Genomic DNA, 19,539 nt, shown 5'->3' with positions numbered 1-19,539 from the left:
TGAAGCTGGACCATCAATACAGGCAAAGCTGGGAGCATCACCTTGAGTTAAGGTTACCCAAGAGTTTCCATTATAAGACTCTGTTTTGAGTTGCTTATCATGTTGCAAAATGTAAACCATTTGGGCTGAAGTTTTCCATGCCTGCTGTCTGCCTCAAGCTGTACTTCTTCAGAAAGTTTCAGCAGAAACTGTTCAGCTGTTTCAGAGAAAGAGATTAGGGAAAAATGAGAGAGACAAGGTGGATGAGTAATATCTTTTACTGGACTCAGCTTCTGTTGGTGCAAGAGATAAGCTTTCGAGCCACAGAGCTGTTCTTAGCTGAAGAATTCTGTAGCTTGAAAGTCTCTCACTCTCACCAACAGTTTGGTCCAATAAAAGATGTTACGTCAGCCACCTTGTGTCTCTAATATCCTAATATGGCTAAACCAACGCTGCAGCCAACATGAGGGAAAATGTCATTTTGCTCGTGTTAAAATTCTTATGAGAACTTTGAGACGCGTCAGTGGCTTTGGAGTAGGAAAATCCACCCAAATGTAGGAGTTACAAGCCTCTGAAAATTGCTGGCTACATATGATCAGTAGAGACTGATTTAGAGATTGTTAGAAGTTGGTAGTAGAAGAGTCAGTCTGCACTGAGCGTGCTACTGCCCAGGTCTGCAGGGACTTCATTGCAGTTGCTCCTCCTGGTGCACTGTGGCCCCGGGTGCAAAACTGAGCACGTGCGGCAGGTGTAATAGGCCAGGGGAGGCTAAGCCACCCCTAAGCCGAGCCCTGACCCCACCCATGCTCTGCCCTCTCCCCCATGCCGGTGCCCAAGCCAGCGGGAACTCGGCTCTGCTGCCGTCTGGAGGCCTGGCGCTAGGGGTGGCTCAGCCCGGTGCTGGCACTGGCTGGGGTCCAGGGCAGTTCGGCTGGGATGTCTCTGGCTGTGGAGAGGGAGTGGGCACTCGGGACTCCAGAGCGTCGGGGCAGGGCCGTGGGTGCAAGGGGCAGGGCTGCTTGGCTAGCCTCCCTGAAGGAGGGGATCACACGCCACCCATGGCATGGAGATGGTCTTTCTTGTGCTCACAAGTTTCTCCTGCTGGTTCTCAGGTTGCATGGAGGAGTCAGGAGCCGAGGGAGTAGGAACAGAGCACAGGGCCAGAAGGGTCTGTACACTCCCCTCCAGAACCTGGCCTAGGACCCTCAACGTCCCTCTAGTTGCTGGCCTGCCATCCCCCCCACACGGCAAGGACGGCCCTGCAGCATGTGCCTGCTTCCTGGTGATGCAGGTAGGGATCCGGTAGGATGGGGACTGTCACGCTGCCCACTGCCGACAGAGGGTGTGTTTACAGTCGACAGAACTGGCAATTCTTTAGGCCCAATTTCAAAGAAAAAACCAGAGGTCAGTTACACCATGTCCAAAATAGCGCACAAGACTCTGCACAATCATCTCGCACATGCAGGAAGAATGGAAGGGAAACTTTGGTCACTTTGGCCGGTTTTCCTTCCCCTGGAGCCAGTATCCCTCACTTGGAGCGCAGCTGGAGGGCTCTCTGGAAAGGCCCTTTAGTGAGATGCTTCACAAAGCATGAGACGCATGGAGTTCGGCAGGCAGCAGTACCCCCAAACCAACAGAGGACTGGGGGAGGGGGGCTGGTGAATAGATTTTGTTAAACTAAAACCAAGATGCAGCCCCAGAGCTCCCCTCCCACACACCACACACGGGCCATTGGTTTGAAATATGGTCATTTAATAAAACTTTCTTTTTAAAATAATACAATCCAGACAACAATTACGGTTTCGGGTCAGGAATCAACATTAACACACGACGTACGGTAAAGGATAAGGGATTGTAAAGTGACAACGTAGCCAGAGAATCGTGTGATCGAGGCTTTAGTGTACACACGGCTGTGCCATCGTCACGCCGCTGTTCACACGCAGTGTGCCACCGGGGGCTCTGCCATGCACAGTGTATTTCCAGGGGCACTGAGTCACTGGTGGACGACCCAGCGGGGCCGTGTGCCTGTGCCTCATACACATGCAGAGGTTCCGGCTCCTCTCCGTACAGTTCACTCAGGGAGCGGTGAAGGCAGGAAGCTGCACAGTGAACTCAACGTTCCACGCGTGGGATTGGGATGTGGAGCCAAAACAACCTGAGATTCAACTTTGGGCCAGATCCTGTATGCACTGGGCGCGCTCAGCCTGGGGAGTCCATGGGGCCTCTACAGCCACACAAGAAAGCCTTGAGGGGAGGGGTTAGCCACGGGGGGTGGGAATGCCTTGCACCCCTACTGCACCCTCCGCACTGGGCCCCGCTTCTCATGCATGGTGATTGGCCTGTTACTCACACCCACAAGCAGCAGCGACTCAGGTGAGCTACTGAGGCAGTCAAGAGAGCAGCCATGGCCCGGACAGTGTTACAGTGGGGCCCAAGGCTAGCATGGCGGTATCCCAGCATGCTCCACTCCATAGCCCAGGCCAGGCCTTGGTATTAAGACTTGAAGGGAAGTGGAAATGTGCCCCTTCTGGGGCAAACGGGGTGTAATCCTTGGGCTCCTGCCAGCCCACGGAGTGGCCAGGTTTGCACAGGTGCACTGGCCAGAGCTTGTTCAGCAAAAGGGCTCACGCCCATGGGACACAGCGCGTGATGGCTGAGAACGAGTGTGCAAACGGGGCAGCGGTTTGAATAGTCTCCAGCTCCTGCTATGACCGTCTAGGGTGACCAGACAGCAAGAGTGAAAAATCGGGACAGGCGATGTGGGGGGGTAATAGGATCCTATATAAGAAAAAGACCCAAAAATCGGGACTGTCCCTATAAAATCGGGACATCTGGTCACCCTATGACCGTCTCTGAAGTGGCCAGGACAGGGCTCCTCTCCCCAGTTGCTGTCATTCAGCACGCTGCTCTGCCACAGGCGGTAGGAAGGAAAAGCTCCAGAAAGCAGCGATATGCCTCCTGCCTAGCCCCCCTCCTTGCATGATCCCTCCCGCAGTCTGTGCGGGGGCTGGGATCAGTTTAAAAGTTACACCTTTGGCATTTCTGAACAAGTGAACTGTCGCTGCTTTTCCCGTTAGAGAGGCGAGGCCGTCTCGTCACACCGTGGTGGCATCAGAAAGGGCAGTGCGGGGCTACTTGCTGCTGGGGTTGGTCACTATGGAATTCACTCTTTCCCTAGGGACCATGCAAAGATGTTTGTTTTTCTTTTTGCTCCCAGGGCAGGTAGGCCGGAGGAGAGCACTGGCCCACCAGAGAGCATTTCCAGCCACTAAGTGTGCACACACTCCACAGCCTTCTGTTCCACAGCAACTGATGAAATCAACCAGAGAGGCCAGAGGCTTATTTGAATGAGCGAATCAAAGAGTCTGGCAGGCTGAGAAATCCACCATCAGAAACCTGCATAGCTGGTTTATTGGACAAACTGTTTTATACAACGAAAGAGAAAAGATGGCCAGAAAGGTGTGTGCGCTCTGGCCAAGTTACTTGTTGGAAAATGCTACAAACATGGAATTATAAAACCTGCATCACAGCAGAATTTGGTGATGGGGAAAACTTGCTGTATCAGATCCCAACTCCCAGGGACAGTGAGACAAAGGCACCGAGTCTAGAGTCACCCCAATGGGAAGCCAGATATCAAGCGTGATTTGGGGTGGGGTATCCCCCTGTTTGCTCACTGGGATGGGCCAAGCCATGGACTGGGCTGACTCCACAGCTCGAGGACAATGTGCTACGGGGAGAGCTGGTTCCCATTTCACTAAGTTCCCACCCACGGCTCCTTTTGCTCCTGCTTTTGGCAGGACGACATGTAACCTGGGCACCAAGGGCTCTCTAGTCTCTTGGCTGGGGAGGATTTCTGGTGGAGGGGCGCAGTGGGACCCAGCCACGAGGAAGGACCGTGGCTCTTTTCGCCAGGTCTACACTAGACTTTTCTTAGAAAGTTTCCCACCCGTTCGGCTGTGAGCACTAGCGCACCCTGGGCTCCAGCTGGCTGCCAGTGTGGGCCACCGTGCAAGTCACCTCTGCTCCCGTTAGGCTACCAGTGCTGCAGCAGCACTGGTGTTTGCAAGGGTCGGTGGGACGTTTGCCAGAGTGCCGGGGAGTGAAGGCAAGGCCCTTGCTTCGCTGTTCACTCCTTGATCCCCTCGAGAGGTCCCTTCCCAGGACCCCTTTGCACCTGCTGCACCACCAGTATCCCCCGACCCCCAAAGTAACAAACAAAACAAACCCGAAAGTGGAGACACTGCCACCCCTTGCGCTGTCGCTCAGCCAACCAGCTGCCCCCTCCCAGCTCCAGAGGCACCAGAGCTACCAGCAGCTGAAGTAATACAGGGAACACAGGACAGGGAACAAGCGAGATCACAACAGAAAGAACCAGGAGAAGCTAGAACCAGGAGTGACCCCACCAAAGCTGTCGGCAGGTGTGTACTGAGCGGGGTCGAACAGTCTGGCGGTGGATTCTGGGAATCGGCGCACTGAGTGGCAGCCTCGTCCGGAGTCCCTCGGAAGGAGCCGAGTTGCTGGAGGTTTTTGGCATTCTGCATACCGGTCCGTAGCGAGCTCGGGCGGGAGAGAGGTTACTGGTGTGACTTGGGTCCCGGAGGGGGTAAGGTGGAGTCGTCAAAGAGGGGGTTCTTCACTTCCATTTCTCCAGTCTGCAGCGGTTGGCAGGGAAAGAAGATGGAGGGGGATGGAGTCAGCAGGTCAGAGGTCACAGAATCTTATGTCAGCCCCCCCTCGCTCTGAGAGGCTGTTTATTATGACACAATAGCCTCCCACCTCGTCCTCCCCAGGCAGCGCAGCAGTGCCACTTTCATTAGCAATTGTGTCGCAGAAGGGCCTAGCACAGAGGTGGGCAAACGACGGCCCACGGGCCAGGTCTGGCCCCTCAGGGCTTTGGATCTGGGCCACGGTGCTGCTGGTACCATGTCCCTGCGGCCCCCGGGCAGGGGGGGCAGAGGGCTCCATGCGTTGCCCCTGCAGCTCCCATTGGCCGGGAATGGGGAACCGCAGCCAATGGGAGCTTCGGGGGAGGTGCGCAGCAAGGGCAGTGCACATGGAGCCCGCCGCCCCCCCACCCCCACCCCCAGGGGCCGCAGTGCTTCCGGGAGTGGTGTAGGGCCGGGGACAGGGCAGGCGTGCAGGGAGGTAAGTGGTGTCAGGCTGGAGCCCAAACCCCTCCTGTACCCCGCCCCCCAATTCCCTGCCCTGAGCCCCCTCATACAACCCGCACTCCCTCCCGCACCCCGACCCCCTGCCCCAGCCCTACATTTAAGGCCCTGCATATAATTTCCCCACCCAGATGTGGCCCTCAGCCCAAAAAAAAGTTTGCCCACCCCTGGCCTAGAGGCTCCGGCCAAGATCAGGGCCCCGTTGTGCCGGGTGCTGCACAGACACACAGTGAGAGACAGTCCTGCCCTGATTGAGATCGGGGCCCCGTTGTGCCGGGCGCTGCACAGACACACAGTGAGAGACAGTCCTGCCCCGTAGTGCAGATGCAGCCAACTGCAAACGTTCTTCCATTGACCAAGCTCCATTTACACCGGGGGCTAGGCCACCACAGCTGCAATGCTCCGGGATGTCACAACCCTGAGCACCGTAGCTACGTCAACCTAAAATGGAAGTGCAGGCCGTGCCTTAGACTGTGTCTCCACTAGCAGTGCTTTACCGGGATCGCTGTGCCGCTATACTATACGACCAAAGCCCTCCTAGCATTGACACAGCGTGACTGGTAACACTGTGCTTTGTACCAGTAAAATAGAGCGAAACAAGCTACACCAGTCAACGTGTCATTTTGCCATCGCTGCTGTGTCTACACAAGGGACTTCTGCTCACACAGGTGCATTGATCTGGGATCACAGCTCCTCACACCCCTCACAGACGTCGTTATGCCACCAGAAGTCTGCAGTGTAGACTGACCTGAGGCCTGGTCTACACTGAGAGACCCAGAGAACCCTCAATTTCGTAGTTAGGTCAACCCAACCCCTGGCATAGACGCGATTAGGTTGACGGAAGATTTCTTCCATCGACCTGGCTGCCGCCTCTTGGAGGGAGGGATTTCCTGCGTAACAGAAACCCCCTTCCAGCCACGTAGGAAGCATCTCCACAGAGGTGCCACAGCAGCACAGCTGCAGCAACGGACCGGTGCCGCTGTAGTGTAGACGTAACCTGAGCCCCAGAGCCTGCACCCAGGGCTTTGCGACTCTCTGCTGCGGGGTTGGGGTTTTTTTTGCAGTGTAGATGAGGGAAGTGACATAGCTGGGATTGGGACCCGGGTGTTCCCATCCTGTGCTCTATCCGCTGGCCCACGCGGCCGCTCCAAGAGCCGTCACATTTCCATTCTGAATGCGGCATTGTAGGAGCAGATTATGGCACTTCCCTGAGGCCGGGTCCCACCCTGGCTTTGGGAGGAGGGGTAGGAGGAGGTGTAGATGGTATAGGCTCTGGTACCCTTGACCTCTGCCCACCCTCCCTGTGCTGAGGGGACAGGCTGACCTACCTGGGCTGTGCTGATCACAGGACTTTTGGCCCTGGGCTTTGGCCTAGTTACCCAGGAGATGTAAGCGACCAGCTGGGGATGGAGCTGCCCAATAAGATGATTGGCGGGGAGGAGGGGTGAGAGAGAGCACACAGCTGGGAATCTCTCCGATGGACAAATCTGAAGGCCATGCCCATGCCTCTCAGCGGGGAATGGGGGGAGAGGAAACACAGCCCCACCATGCCCATGCCTCTCAGCGGGGAACGGGGGGAGAGGAAACACAGCCCCACTGAGGCCCTCCCCCTTTGGGGGATGCTGCTGTCGGCCAGCTTTACAAAACCAGCCCATGAGCCAGCGTTTGCAGCTCTGCAGGGACTAGGAGCTGAAAAATCTGACAGGAGCCAGCTGTTTATTCCCCAGACTGCCAGTGTGTGCCCTTTAATGGGCTGTAAAGTTGTAATGATGACCCTTAATCTAGGCCCTGATGGTCTGGCAGGGACAGCGATTACCATGTGAAAGGCTGCACTAAGGCTCTCTTGCTGGGTCATTGTGTTTTTTGCACAGGAGCTTGTACCAAGGCGGGTAGGCGCTGCCACTGGCGAGGGGGGCCGCTGTCGCCAAGCCCAGGAAAAGAATCTGGGGGTTTGCAGCTGAGGCTCCCTAAAAGCACATCAGCCAGAAAACCCCACCTGGGGGGTTACACTGGTCAGCATCTCCTGGGAGAGAGCAAACCTGGTTTCCTTGCCTGATCTAATCAGGATCACCCGGCCGGCCCTTTGCCTGGTTAGCTGACAGATGGGACGGCACCCCTCCATTCCTGCACTCAGTGGGGGAGAGATTCAGAACAAGCCGTGACCAGGCACAGCCAGTTACTGGGTCTCTGCCCACAGGCTGAGGCCTGGTCTACACTTAAAAACAGGTCACCATAGCTACGGTGCTCCAGGGTGTGAAAACTCAAACGCCACTGCTGCAGCTATGCTGTCCCAACCCCTAGCAGAGACGCGGCTGCCGCAGCTATGCTGTCCCAATCCCTAGCAGAGACGCGGCCTGGTCCCGTTGACCCGGCTGCTGTAGTTAATCCGCCTCCCTGAGAGGCAGTAGGAGAATTCTTCCCCACCACACTCCTGAGTCACAGTTAAGCCAACCTAACCCCTGGTGAAGAATCCTTCCACCAACCTAGCGGCCACCTCCTAGGGTTGTTAACAACCCTGGATTAACTACCCTGATGGGAGAATCCCTCTGGGTCCCTGCAGCGAGTGTCTGTGATGCAGCGTTTCCCATGTAGACGAGCCCTCAGTTTTGACTTGATCATTTTCTATTGATAATAAACGGTCAGCAAATATGTATCGTTACGAGATCATTCATATACAAGTTGGAATGGAAGGTTTCAATCTTAGCAAAGCTTTTTGCTCATTTCCCACTGAAGGTTTCGACTAAACTGATACATCCCCCGCCACACAGGTGGGTTTCGTCGAAGCAGCCAGCCAGCTCTACAAAGCGGCAGGGTCTGGATCCTGAACAGGATCATTGGGAGCTTCTTGGGGGGCCTCCTTCAGCTTAGGCTGAATCCCCTTCTGTGTGAGGGGACGTCAGGAGGAGACGGGTAGGATGGGAATCTCAAGGAGGAGATTTTGCACGAGGGCCATTTTAAAAAAGGTCTCGTTACAAAGAACAGTCAATTTGTTCTTTGTAACGAGACCTTTTTTAAAATGGGTAGAAGGGAGAGGGTTTTGGAACTGCCTGAGAGCAGGGATCCTGTTCCTCCTCCCCGTCTGCCCAGTGCCGAAGGCCCGGCAGGGCCAGGCAGCGCCAGCTCGAGTGGCTCCTGAGGTAGCTCGCAGGCTCTGAGGCGTGATGGCTGCAAGGGAGCATTGAGAGGCCCCCACGGAAAGGGGTGGAGGAAGCGCACGCACTGTCAACTTACAGGAGCCAGCCCTGGGCACTCGTACACCGTGAAATCACCGTCTTCGTTCTCCTCGTCAGAGGATGCCGAGTCAGGCAGTTTGGGCTCCTCTTTATGCCTGAAAAGAGAGAGGCACATAGAGATGGAGGTGAAATCCAGAGGGGCAGTTTCCTCTCCAGCTGCAACAGCGCAAACCCAGCACTGTCTAGCAAAGCAGACCCTCCCTCCAGCTAGGTTGAAGCAAATGGGGATTCCCAGCACCATCCTATCGGCACCCTCTCTCCCCGCCCGGGCATCTCCTGAACTGCACTGGGAACGTCTTCCGAGAGCTCCCGATCCCGGCTCTAGACTTGGGTGGCCCTTGTTAACAATCAGCAGCTGGCAAGGCCATTGCTGCTTTCTCTGGGAGCGGGAAGGAGTCACTTACTTTTCCATGGAGAGCATCTGCTGCTTTTGGTGTTGGTAGTGATACATCTGGGCGCTCTGAGCCAGCTTCTGATCCCCAGGCTTCAAAAGAAAAACAGGAGCTGTGAACGCAGGTCTCCAGAGAGCGGCTTGCTCTCTATCGCCCACAGAGCCTCCGAGATGGACCGGAGCCCAGAGGCCAGGGTGACAGACAGGCTTTAACAGGACTACAGGTGACTTCTTTTAAAATACCTCTACAGCACCCCGGCTCCCCCGTTTGCATTTCACTAGCCTCTCTGGAATTCATGCAGGGTTTGCTCAAAGTACAACCTCAAGTGTTAAAAATGGACCATGCTGCCAACGGGTCTGAGAGAAGGTCTGGAGCGGCTTACCGAGACTTTGTCGTATGGCAGGGGGCCGGGCAGCTTCTGAGCTGGGTAGTCGGTTTTCTGAGCTAGTCTGATTTCCTTCTGCAGCCTACAGAGGGGACAAAACAGTGGTTAAGCAGGAATGATTTAAAGGGACAGGCCCCAAATTAAACCTATCCACCTTCTGAGCTTTCTCAAATTCCCTTTTCAACCATTACCCCCTCAAAACCAAACTACCATGGCTCGGCGCTGCAGCAATGACAATTCCATAACAAACCTACGGGTTTGGGTTCACCCCCCAGGACAGGTACCTACACACACGCTGCGCTAAAAACCATCTGAGCATCTATCTGCTCGCTGGTTCTGACCAGGCAGGAAGCACTGAAACACAATCCTCCCACTCACAGGTCTGGACAGAAGCAGTCTTGTACCTTTCAATGGCCTCCCTGTTCTCCAGAGCTGAGCAGAGAGGCCAAGCAGGGGTCAGGGCCACAGAGGTGTAATGAATAGTGCAGAGAAAGCTACTCGGGAGCTTCTGTTCAGCCTCTCTCACGGCACAAGAACAAGGGACGTTCAATGAAACAGAGCAGGAAATTCAGAACTGATCAAAGGAAACTGTTTCCTGACTGTGGAATTAGCTTGTGGAACTCACAGTCACAGGCTGTGAGGAGGCCAAGAACTTAGGGATTGGAGGTTTATACGGATAACAAGAACATCCAGAATTCTCATTGCTCTAACATGTGTTGGAAGGAATATTAAATCTCATGCTCTAGAGCGTAAGCTAATCTCTCCGAGTGCTGGGGAACAGGAGGGAATCTTCATGAGGGACACATTATTCCACATGTGCCCACTACATGGTTTCTCTTGCTCCTTCCCCTGAAGTATCCGGTGCTGGCCACTATCAAAGACAGGACATTGGGTGAATCCAGTCTAGCAGCGCCCATGTTCTTATGAGTTAACTCCATTCATTGCAGCATCAAGCCGTTTAGCACTGTTCTGGCGATCACCCAGCACTTGTGTTGTGTGATCTGCTCACAGAAAGCTGGACAGGAGTCGTCCTGATTTCAGGTGGTTACCCTGAATCCTTACGTATCTGGTAAGCTCACTGGAACAGCGCTGACCATAACAGGGCCCTGGTCCATGCCTGGGGTTCCTAAGTGTCCCCGAAAAGTAATCACAGATAGAAAGGCTCCTTCTGACACTGTCTCTTAGGATCTATTAACTGGCAGTCACAAGTGACAGTCTATCCAAGCATGTGGCATCTCTCTGCCCTAAAACTCTTCTCACGAGTGGCTCCCACCCATCCAGCCTGGCTCTAGAGCATCCATCACCACTGCGCCTTGCACAACGATTGCTATTAAGTATCTGTCAGGACGCTGGGCCCACTCTCTCTTGCTTTATGCACCTCATCCCCCCCGCTTGCCTCCTGTGGGTGCAGACGGAGATGCGTTCTGCACCGTGCCAGGCGAAGGCTCAGCCTCAGGTCCCTAGCCCAAGGAGAGCGATTTCTCTATTTTTTAAATCCTTCCCCAATCCCCTCCCAATTGCACAGAAGTCCAGGCACAAATTCAGCAGGACACCAGCTGGAGCAGGTCCCTGCTGGCTTACCTGCACCAGCAGATCGCAGCCACGATTAAAGCAACGATGCCGGCGACAGAGAACACCACGATCATCCCTGCAGAGGAAGGAACACAGCGCAGAGCTCGTCACCTGGCTGCTACTGACCAAGATAGTCCAAACCGGACAGAGGGGGGGCTATGGGCTGTGACGGTTTGCTGGTGGGGGCTCCCTCCCTGCCCTTTCAATAACTAACCCCTCCAAGTCCTGTAACGCCTACCCCGCTGGGCACTATCGCTCACACGCGGCTTCAGTGACTGTTATCGTACCAGGTACGTATGACAGTAAAGCTGGTGACTCCACAGATGCAAGTGTTGTCGGTCTTATAAGCAAACTGAATTCCATCTCTCCCCACTGGGAAATGGTTACGCAATGAACTTCCAGGAGGGGCCAGCCTGAGCTGCAAAGCTCCGCTTCGGAGCCAAGCTGTCTCATGACCCATCACAGACACAGCGGGAAGCCCTGAGGTGCTCAACCAGCTCCCGCACCCCCGCACAGCCTGGATCGGGCCCATCCCTAGCTCTGAACTCCGAAGGGAAGCTTGCACCTACCGAGTATCAGGAGGTCATTTGAAGTGACATGGAACACCTCCACTGGAGAACTCTTCACTGTCTTGGTGGTAGCGGTGGGATGAGATGTCACAGCTCTGTGGCTCGCTCTGTTCCTCTTGGGGGACTCTCCTCTCGCCCCAGCGGCTTCAGGATGCTTCCCTGACGGGGCCAGGGTGGCTGTGCAAGAAAGCAGAGACCACCAGCATCAGCAGACGCAGCGTGACCTGCCAACACCCAGCTCTGGGGCAGGCGGCGGAGATATGGACAAGAGGTGAAAACCATCGCTACCCTCATTGGTGTTTAATGCGTTAGCGCCGACCAGGATGCACCGTCTTGCTGTTCATAGGGATGCAATACAGAACCCCAGAACATGCGGGCCGGAAAGCCTGCAACGTACCCCTTGCTAGTAGAGAGGCTAGATCCTGCAGCCCCTCAGTGAACTTAACTCCCACTGCGGCCAATGGGTCTTGTGCTGCGACTGCAGGATCGGGCCTGGAGCTGGTGGGGGAATCACTCGTGGAATAAACGCAAAGTCAGCAGCCGCTCTCCTCCGTTCGAGCACTTGTGCCCCCCATTATAAAATACAGTCATAAAAGGCAACGTTATTGCCCTGGCATCAGCAGTTTGGGTGCCTTAGGAAATGAGGCTACGAAATCTCTCAAGAAATCCCAGCTCATGGGATGGAAAAGGGGGAGAGAGAGAGAGAAGACAAAATTTCCAAGGTAGGGAACAACTCTCCCCAAAAGCATTCCCTTTTCCCCTGGTCACCAAACACACAGCACTTCTAGAGCATCTTTCATCTAGAATCTCCCGGGAGAGGTCGTCCCTCTTCTACAAATTGAGAAACTGAGGCACAGAGAGGTTAAGGGAGTTCCTCAAGGTCACACAGAGTTGTAGTCGAGCCAGGAATAGACCCCGGACCCCTGCTCTAACCACTAGCCTGCACTGCCGTGACATGATTGGAGGATGGAAGTCTCGAGTTTGTTTCCAAATGAGGGGTGTTAAGATGAGTTCCTGTCTGCATCCTGTAAAACTTGCCCATACCGGTATTGCCCTGGCCTCTTCTTTTGTCATTCAGTGTTGAACGCATTCTAAAACAAATATGCATTTCCTCATCTTTTGGGGGCAAAGCCAGACTTTAAGGCACCTGCTCCCCTACATGGTGTAAACTTTGCTTGTGCCAATCAGAGACGAACACAAACAGGTTTTGGGCCCCGTCCCCTATGACACTTCTATGATGTCATAGTTGGTACTTTATAGGCCTGCCATGTGCAGGCAGGGAGAGGAGAAAGAAAAACGAATCCTGTGTATCCTGTGTACACCCGTAACCGAGCCTGATCACCTCGAAGCCTCTCTCTCAGCTCACGTGTTTCAAACAGAGTTTCTACGTTTGCCGGTCGTTATGCGTTGGTTTGTATTTGTAAGTATCGGTTATTACTAAATGCTGCATCTTTGTTTATAAATATTGTTAATAGATATTTTAGTCATTGTGTGTTTTAAGTTTCATTAACTTTATTAGCTAATCATACGCTGCTCCCTTACCCCTTGTAATTATCCCCAATAAAACTTTAAATTGATTAATTTTAGTGTGTGTGTGTCTGCAGTTTGCATCGTGACCATACTCTCCTTGCATCCCTTACCAATATAGTCTATTGCCACATGCAGCCTGGTAAATAACAGGCCTGCATTTTCTTTCGCCCCTGCGTGTACGTGGCAATTTACAAGGGGGTGCACGTGTTCTCCAGGCCCTTGGTTCTGCTCCTGCTGAATTCAGGAGCCCTGTAATATGGTGTTTACAGAGCAATGAAAACTCCATGGCCTGCTCTCTCCCCAGCTCAGCCAGCCAGGAAATGCCAGAAACACTTCCCTGGAAACCTAGTAATTTAGGCCAGGAACTTAAGCACCAATCTCTTAAACTGGCAGCAGGGACAGTAAAACGGGACCCTTAATAATCAGGGCATTTCAGAGGGCTCGTGTTTATTTACTGTCCCTGGTTTTCAGCCTTTGAGAGGAGAGTCTGAGTTGTTGATCACAGGGGTCTTGTCTGAACATTGGGACCACTGGCCTCAGAGTCACTGAACGCAGAAAGCAGCGCAACTGCATGAAAGCGGCTGGGAGAACAGGCTAAGGAGAGCAGGTGGGCGACTTCTGGACTCACCATCCTGGAGCAGATGGAGGCGAGCGGCATCCTGCCTGGCCAGCACGTCAGCTAAGAAGTCGATTTCTTCCTCTAGGTTGGGAACAGAAGTTCTCCCTGAGGAAAGAGAGAAAACGACCGTAATGGTTTACTGCTATGGAGCATCGGGGGCTTACGGCTCCCCAAGGAATGGTCAGCTGCCCACAGCAACGCATGCATTATACAGGGCAAGGATCCAGCTCTGCGGCTAGAGAGCAAGTGACAGCTTGGAGCTCCTGCAGGAGCGGTTTCCTCTGTAGGCAGGTCTGAAACACACTCTGCTAATAGAGGGCAGGGATTCTGAAACTGGGGGTCCTGAGGTTATGTGGGGATCACGAGTACATGCACAAACCAGAGCAACTGCAGTAAAATATATAATTGAAATCTCGTGTTTTAGAAAATGACACACACCTTTCCATCACAATGCAGTGTATTTACTTACATTATAAATTACCTTTTTTTGAACAGCCAGACACACAGGCAGGTGTGGCACTGGGAGGTGCTTAGGGGGGTTATAACCACCTCAAAATTTGCCTTAGCCCCTGTGCCTACCTGTCCCAGCGCAAAGGCCAAACACTATGCAAAGAAAGGGTGGCATGGTATGGCATTGGCACCCTTACTTCTGCAATTCTGCACTGCTGCTGGCAGCGGTGCTGCCTTCAGGGCTGGGCACCCAGCCAGTGGCCACTGCTCTCTGGCTGCCAAGCTCTGAAGGCAGCGCTGCCGCCAGCTGCAGCGTAGAAGTAAGGGTGGCAATGGGGCGCTAAACCTGCTGTGAAAATGGACCTTGATAAAATTTCTTCACGCCCTCCCAGTATTAAACAGTAACAATTTTTAAAAATAACTTTTCTGCTTGTAATGATAATAATTCGATAACAATGTTTTAGTCTTAATTTAAAAGCAATGAGAAAAGGTAAATTCAGTTTAAACAGTAGGGTTATAAATTTAGCATTTAAAATAGTGTTAAACATAAAAAATGTATTTTTAATTGTTAAAGGCGGGGGGTGGGGGGGAGGGTCGCACTCAGAGGCTTGCGGTGGGAAAGGAATCGCCAATACAAAAAGTTTGAGAACCACTGTGCTAAATCCTGCAGCCTGTAGGTGAGTGTCGTCAATGGGTCTCGTGTTAAGACTGCAGGATGGGCCCGTTAGCTGGGGAGAACTCCTGAGAAGAAACAGCACCCAGCTGCGTCCCTAGCAAGAGTCTCCGCAGCAGCAGTGCACTGGCACCCTATACAAGCAGCACTGGCAAATGTCAGGTGTCTCTCTCCCAGTCCTGTAATTCAGACTCTGAGACCCCCCCCATCCCCTCAAACTCACAGATAATAGTTGAGGGGCTGTGGGTATCATCTCTTCCCCCCCCCCGAAAGAGATTTTAAGCAGAACTCAGAAAATCCCACTGACGGGCTGGAAATATTTCACTGCTCCGATGGAATCAGAAGGTGGTGGCGAGCAGAAAGGACGTCACAGCCAAGACAGCCTTCTGTACAGGTTTCTCACGTTGCGATCATAGCCGCTAGTCCCAGCTAAACCCCATCAGAGCAAATCCAGAACCCTAAAAGGGCCAGGTCTGCCCCACAAGTGTGTATCAGCCATTGAACTCATTTAAATGTGTTATTAAAGCTAATGTTAAAATTGTCCAATACACAGGTGTAAAAAAGAGTTTTGATACATCTGGGTATAACGCTTGAATTATCCAAAAGTCCAAAGCCTGGTTTGAAAAGCCACAACATTCATATAGTACATAATCTGCAATATCTCAAATGAAGGTTAAGAAATGCACTGATCCAGTTTAAATACTAGCATCCAAATATTCCGATACATCACTCGCAAAAAGTTATAGTAAGAATAGTTTGTGGAAAGCAAATATAGCAATGAGTGCAGATTGTCCCTCAGTAACCGGGCATTTAGGATAGGTTGTCCCTCTGAGAAGTATGTCAGTTACTTTCCTGACTTTGCTTTTCAATGGCACTCTAGCTCCAAAAGCCAAGAAAAATATTTGCTGCAATCACAAGGCTAAGAAGAAAAACACGTCTCTTCAGAAGCTACCTGGGAACTGACCCTCTGCATTTGTTAGAGAAAGACAACAAACAAAGGTACAAACCTTTTACATGCGATGGCAGCGATTGTAGGGTCACTCTTGAAATCAAACAGCAGGTGATGGTGCCGGAGTGGGGCTGGGCAGCAGAGGAAAGGTAGAGTAGGCCGGTGACTATGACCAGCTAGTGTGTTTTAAACACAACTTGCTCTACCTACACCAGGTGCAAAGCCCTGTTTGACACAGTGTCAGCCAACACATGTTCTAACGTCCCCTCCCCCTACTCTAGATGTGGCCCTTGAGTAGACGCTGGGTTCTATTTATCTAGACACTTCCCCCCGACACACACACCTTGGAGTTCTGGACACATCTCAGCTTGCTCTGAACTTGCCCTATGTAGTCAGAGCCCCTGGGGGCAGGTAGGAAGCCCCCGGAGCTGGTAGCACTCAACAGAGGAAGAGGCTGTATTCTTGAGAAACAGGATTTGAAAATTATTTATTCCCATGGAAGATTATTATTAGGCAGGGTCTCCTGGGAAGGACAGGGGATGAGAGAGGACACTTTGCCCTTATTCCAGACAGGGGCGGCTCCAGGCCCCAGCGCGCCAAGCGCGTGCTTGGGGCGGCATGCCGCGGGGGGCGCTCTGCTGGTCGCCGGGAGGGCGGCAGGCGGCTCCGGTGGACCTCCCGCAGGCATGTCTCCGGGAGGTCCACCGGAGCCGCGGGGCCAGCAGACCCTCCGCAGGCACGTCTGCAGGGGGTCCACCGGAGCCGCGGGACCGGTGACCGGCAGAGCGCCCCCCGCGGCGTGCCGCCGTGCTTGGGGTGGCAAAATGGCTAGAGCTGCCCCTGATTCCAGATGCTCAGATGACAGGGCATTGTAAATGAAGGATTGTCAACTCCTTCCCCTTAAGAAGCCAATATCAGCCCTGGTTGGACAAAGCCCAATTTTTTCTGGGTGTTGAGAGGCACAAGGTGCTTCTTAGGCTGGGTGGGGTTTTCATTCAAACATCCCATTGTTCTCAGCCCAGGCAGGTGTTCGATACAGGAGCCATTGGGTGGGATAGCACCGCCTGTGTCATACGGGACGTCAGACTAGACAATCCCAATGGAACGTCCCTTCTAGCCTTGACATCCATGGCTCTATGGCTGATGTGTGTGTGTGCAGGGGGGGAGGGGCTTCCTGCCAAACATTCTGAAGGTTTCTGAGTGCACGCAACTTGCAGGTTGTATGTTGTGCACAAAGATCTCAAAGAGCTTCACAAACATCCACCTCAGCACCCCTAGGCTTGGCATAACTCCCATCTGCGTCGTGAAATGGGGGGCTGAAGCACACAGCCTGGCCAAGGAGCAAGTCAATGGCAGCACTGGAAAAAGAACCCAGGAGTCCTACTCTCCAGTTGGGACAATACTCCATTTGCCCTCCCTCCATTGTATTTACAAAAACACTCCCATGGCTCCGCAGCCCTGCAAGAAATACCCTCTGTCCTATAAATGAAACCCACACAGACCGCTGGGCATCGAGGTGAACGAGAGGCAGATAGAAGTTACGCAGAAAGGGAGGATGTTGTGAAACAGAGCCGGCCGAGGGAGGAAAGGAAAGTGATGAAAGTCTGGGGAGCAGCAGTGCCTCTTGGGAACACCATGAACAGGGCCTTCCCCGAAACGGGCACCGCAATAGCGTTTCTCAAGTCAATAACCTGAGTTCATGGCCTGACCAGGCCTCTGACGCGCTCAGCAGAGTGACACCGACCAGTGGGGCTGGAATGGACAGGCTGCCGCGGGCCGCGCAACGCCCAGCTACGCGGTGTTCGGCTATCGCCCATGCGATGCCTGGGACGGCCCTGGCACTGCACAGGGAAGATGATCTGTCCCTGCTCTGAGGTTAGGGACATAAGGGGAAGTGAGGACAGATGAGGGACAGGGAGAGAAACTCAGAAGAAGTGAGGAGAAAGGGCAGCAATCCCGTCCTGCCAGCCCCCATGCCTCAGGATCAGCAGCACGCGCATGGCCCCTCCCATGGTGAACATACATGATCTGGTGTGAGGGAGCAGGAGGGCTGGGGGAAACGGGATCTCCTCCTCGGCCCAGTGGGCAGGGCAGTGTCCAAGTGGGGGAGGAAGGATCATGAACTCCGGTGTTCTCCAGGGCCAACGGGAAAAGGGAGGGGTCTGTCCAATCATGGGTGCAAGATGACATGAAGACCCCAAAAGTATGGGCTAGGGGCCACCACCCCCTGCTGGCCCTGCCCACATTCACCTTGGGAGGATCTCGCTGGCTTTGCCATTAGCACCTGGAGCCAGAGGATGCAGTGAGTAACAAACCAGAGTTGCCACTGACTGAGCTAGACACAGAACCCATCTCCTGCCCCTTGGGAGGAGAGATTTGCCTTAATGATGCCACTGGCCGGTAGGAACCCCTGAAGCCAGCAGCCGCTGCTGCCAGCACAGTCCCAGGCAGGGTGTGAACAAAGGCTCCGCTCAGGGCTCCCCACCACCGCACTTTGAACTCAGAGCAGCGTCCGGGCCCGTGGTACAAAGGCAGCTGCAGACAGCACCGTGCTCCTGGGCACGACGGCGGGCCCCAGACTGGGTGTGTGTGGGTGTGTCTCACTGCCCTGCTGCAGGAGGATGTCAGGCCCAACATGCTGCAGAGCCAGGCGGGTCTCCCTTGGTGACCGAGGGCCAGCAGCTTGCGTAAGGCTGGGCCTGGCTGAGTTATCGGCTCCCACCGGCCCCTCACACAGGAGCAAACACTGTGGCGAGCGGGAAGCTGGGCTGTGAGCCCCCTGCACACATGCTAATGAGCCAGCGCCGCAGGCTCCGAGCCGGTCGGCTGCCGCGACAGGAAGTCCCCCCAGGCAGGGCCTGTTTGCCCCCCGCCCCGCGCAGAGAGCAGCCTTTCGACCCTGCTCCATCTGGGGTGGGGAACCGGGGCAAGGGCTTTCACTGCTGGGGGGGGCCTATGCCACATCCTACGTCACTAGCCCCGAGTCCGGCTCAGGGCCGCGGCCGCCTGTCCTGTGCTCCCCTGCCCGGCCAGTGCCCCGCGCTGAGTGGCGGCCGGCACTGCTCTCCCCCACCCGGGCAGGGTGGTCCCCGAGGCAGCAGCGCAGCCCTGATCCCCATCTGCCATGGAGCACGCGGCTTCCTGACCTGTCCCAGCCCTGGACTGCCCTGCCCCTCCCAGCTATCACAAACCAGACTCAGACAAAGGCAGGGCCGCCCGGGGCGGGGGGGGGGGGGGAAGGGCAGGGAATCCAAGTGGGGCAATTTGCCCCGGGCCCCACGGCAGTCCGGGTCTTCGGCGGCATTTCGGCGGTGGGGGGCCCTTCAGTGCTGCCAAAGATGCGGAGCGACTGAAGGGTCCACCGATGGGCTTGGTTTTTAAGTGACTGTCCATGGCTCCAGGCGTCTTATAGCCATTCGAATACAGCCAGGTTTGAAGCCCCAGATCTCCCCAACACTGCCCGCCCCCCAAACTACCCTCCCCCTAAGCAGGGAGTGGGGAGCTACAGCATAGCTGAGAAGTCAGCAAACCCAGCCCCAAAGATCCTTCAGAAAGATCTCCCTTCTCTACTGCCCCACGAGTAGGGTGACCAGATGGCCTGGTTTTATAGGGACAGTCCTGCTATTTGAGGCTTTTTCCTATATAGGCTCCTATTACCCCCCACCCCTTGTCCTGATTTCTCACACTTGCTATCTGGTCACCCTACCCACGAGCCCCTTTACCCTGGGTGCCCCTGCAGGGGTCACACAGAGCGGGGAAGGACCCATTACCTTGAACTGCACCCAACAACTGAACATGTAGGAGCCAGCCAGCTCGGTAAGTGTCTCAATTAGTGGATTATTAACAACTATGTTGTGATGTGTCTGCATATGATCTGCCGCCAAACTCCACCAGAGCTGTCTGGGCGACAGGAGAGCTTCCAAGGGGGAGGACTGGGGTCCTTGGCATCTTTTAGCACGTAGCCCCCTAGATGTGTATAGTCCTCCCTGGAGAAGGGAGGGCACAGACTGGTCCTGCCCA

General features: G+C 54.4%; 1 protein-coding gene across 1 annotated transcript in view; it reads right to left on the bottom strand.

Moving 5' to 3' along the window:
* Positions 1-1,714: 1,714 nt before the first annotated feature.
* Positions 1,715-19,539, bottom strand: part of NPDC1 (neural proliferation, differentiation and control 1) — a 119,091-nt gene continuing 101,266 nt past the window's right edge. Inside the window, exons 3-9 of the mRNA XM_044992665.1 lie at positions 13,457-13,552; positions 11,299-11,475; positions 10,739-10,805; positions 9,155-9,239; positions 8,785-8,864; positions 8,379-8,475; positions 1,715-4,631 (exon numbers count right to left, since the gene is read on the bottom strand). Of these exons, the coding sequence (XP_044848600.1) occupies positions 4,554-4,631; positions 8,379-8,475; positions 8,785-8,864; positions 9,155-9,239; positions 10,739-10,805; positions 11,299-11,475; positions 13,457-13,552 (680 nt within the window). The 3' untranslated portion in view covers positions 1,715-4,553. The remainder of the gene's footprint in view (positions 4,632-8,378; positions 8,476-8,784; positions 8,865-9,154; positions 9,240-10,738; positions 10,806-11,298; positions 11,476-13,456; positions 13,553-19,539) is intronic.

This window comes from Mauremys mutica, chromosome 18 (genome assembly GCF_020497125.1).
Source record: "Mauremys mutica isolate MM-2020 ecotype Southern chromosome 18, ASM2049712v1, whole genome shotgun sequence".
NCBI lineage: Eukaryota > Metazoa > Chordata > Testudines > Geoemydidae > Mauremys > Mauremys mutica.
This window is presented reverse-complemented; position numbering and strand designations above follow the sequence as displayed.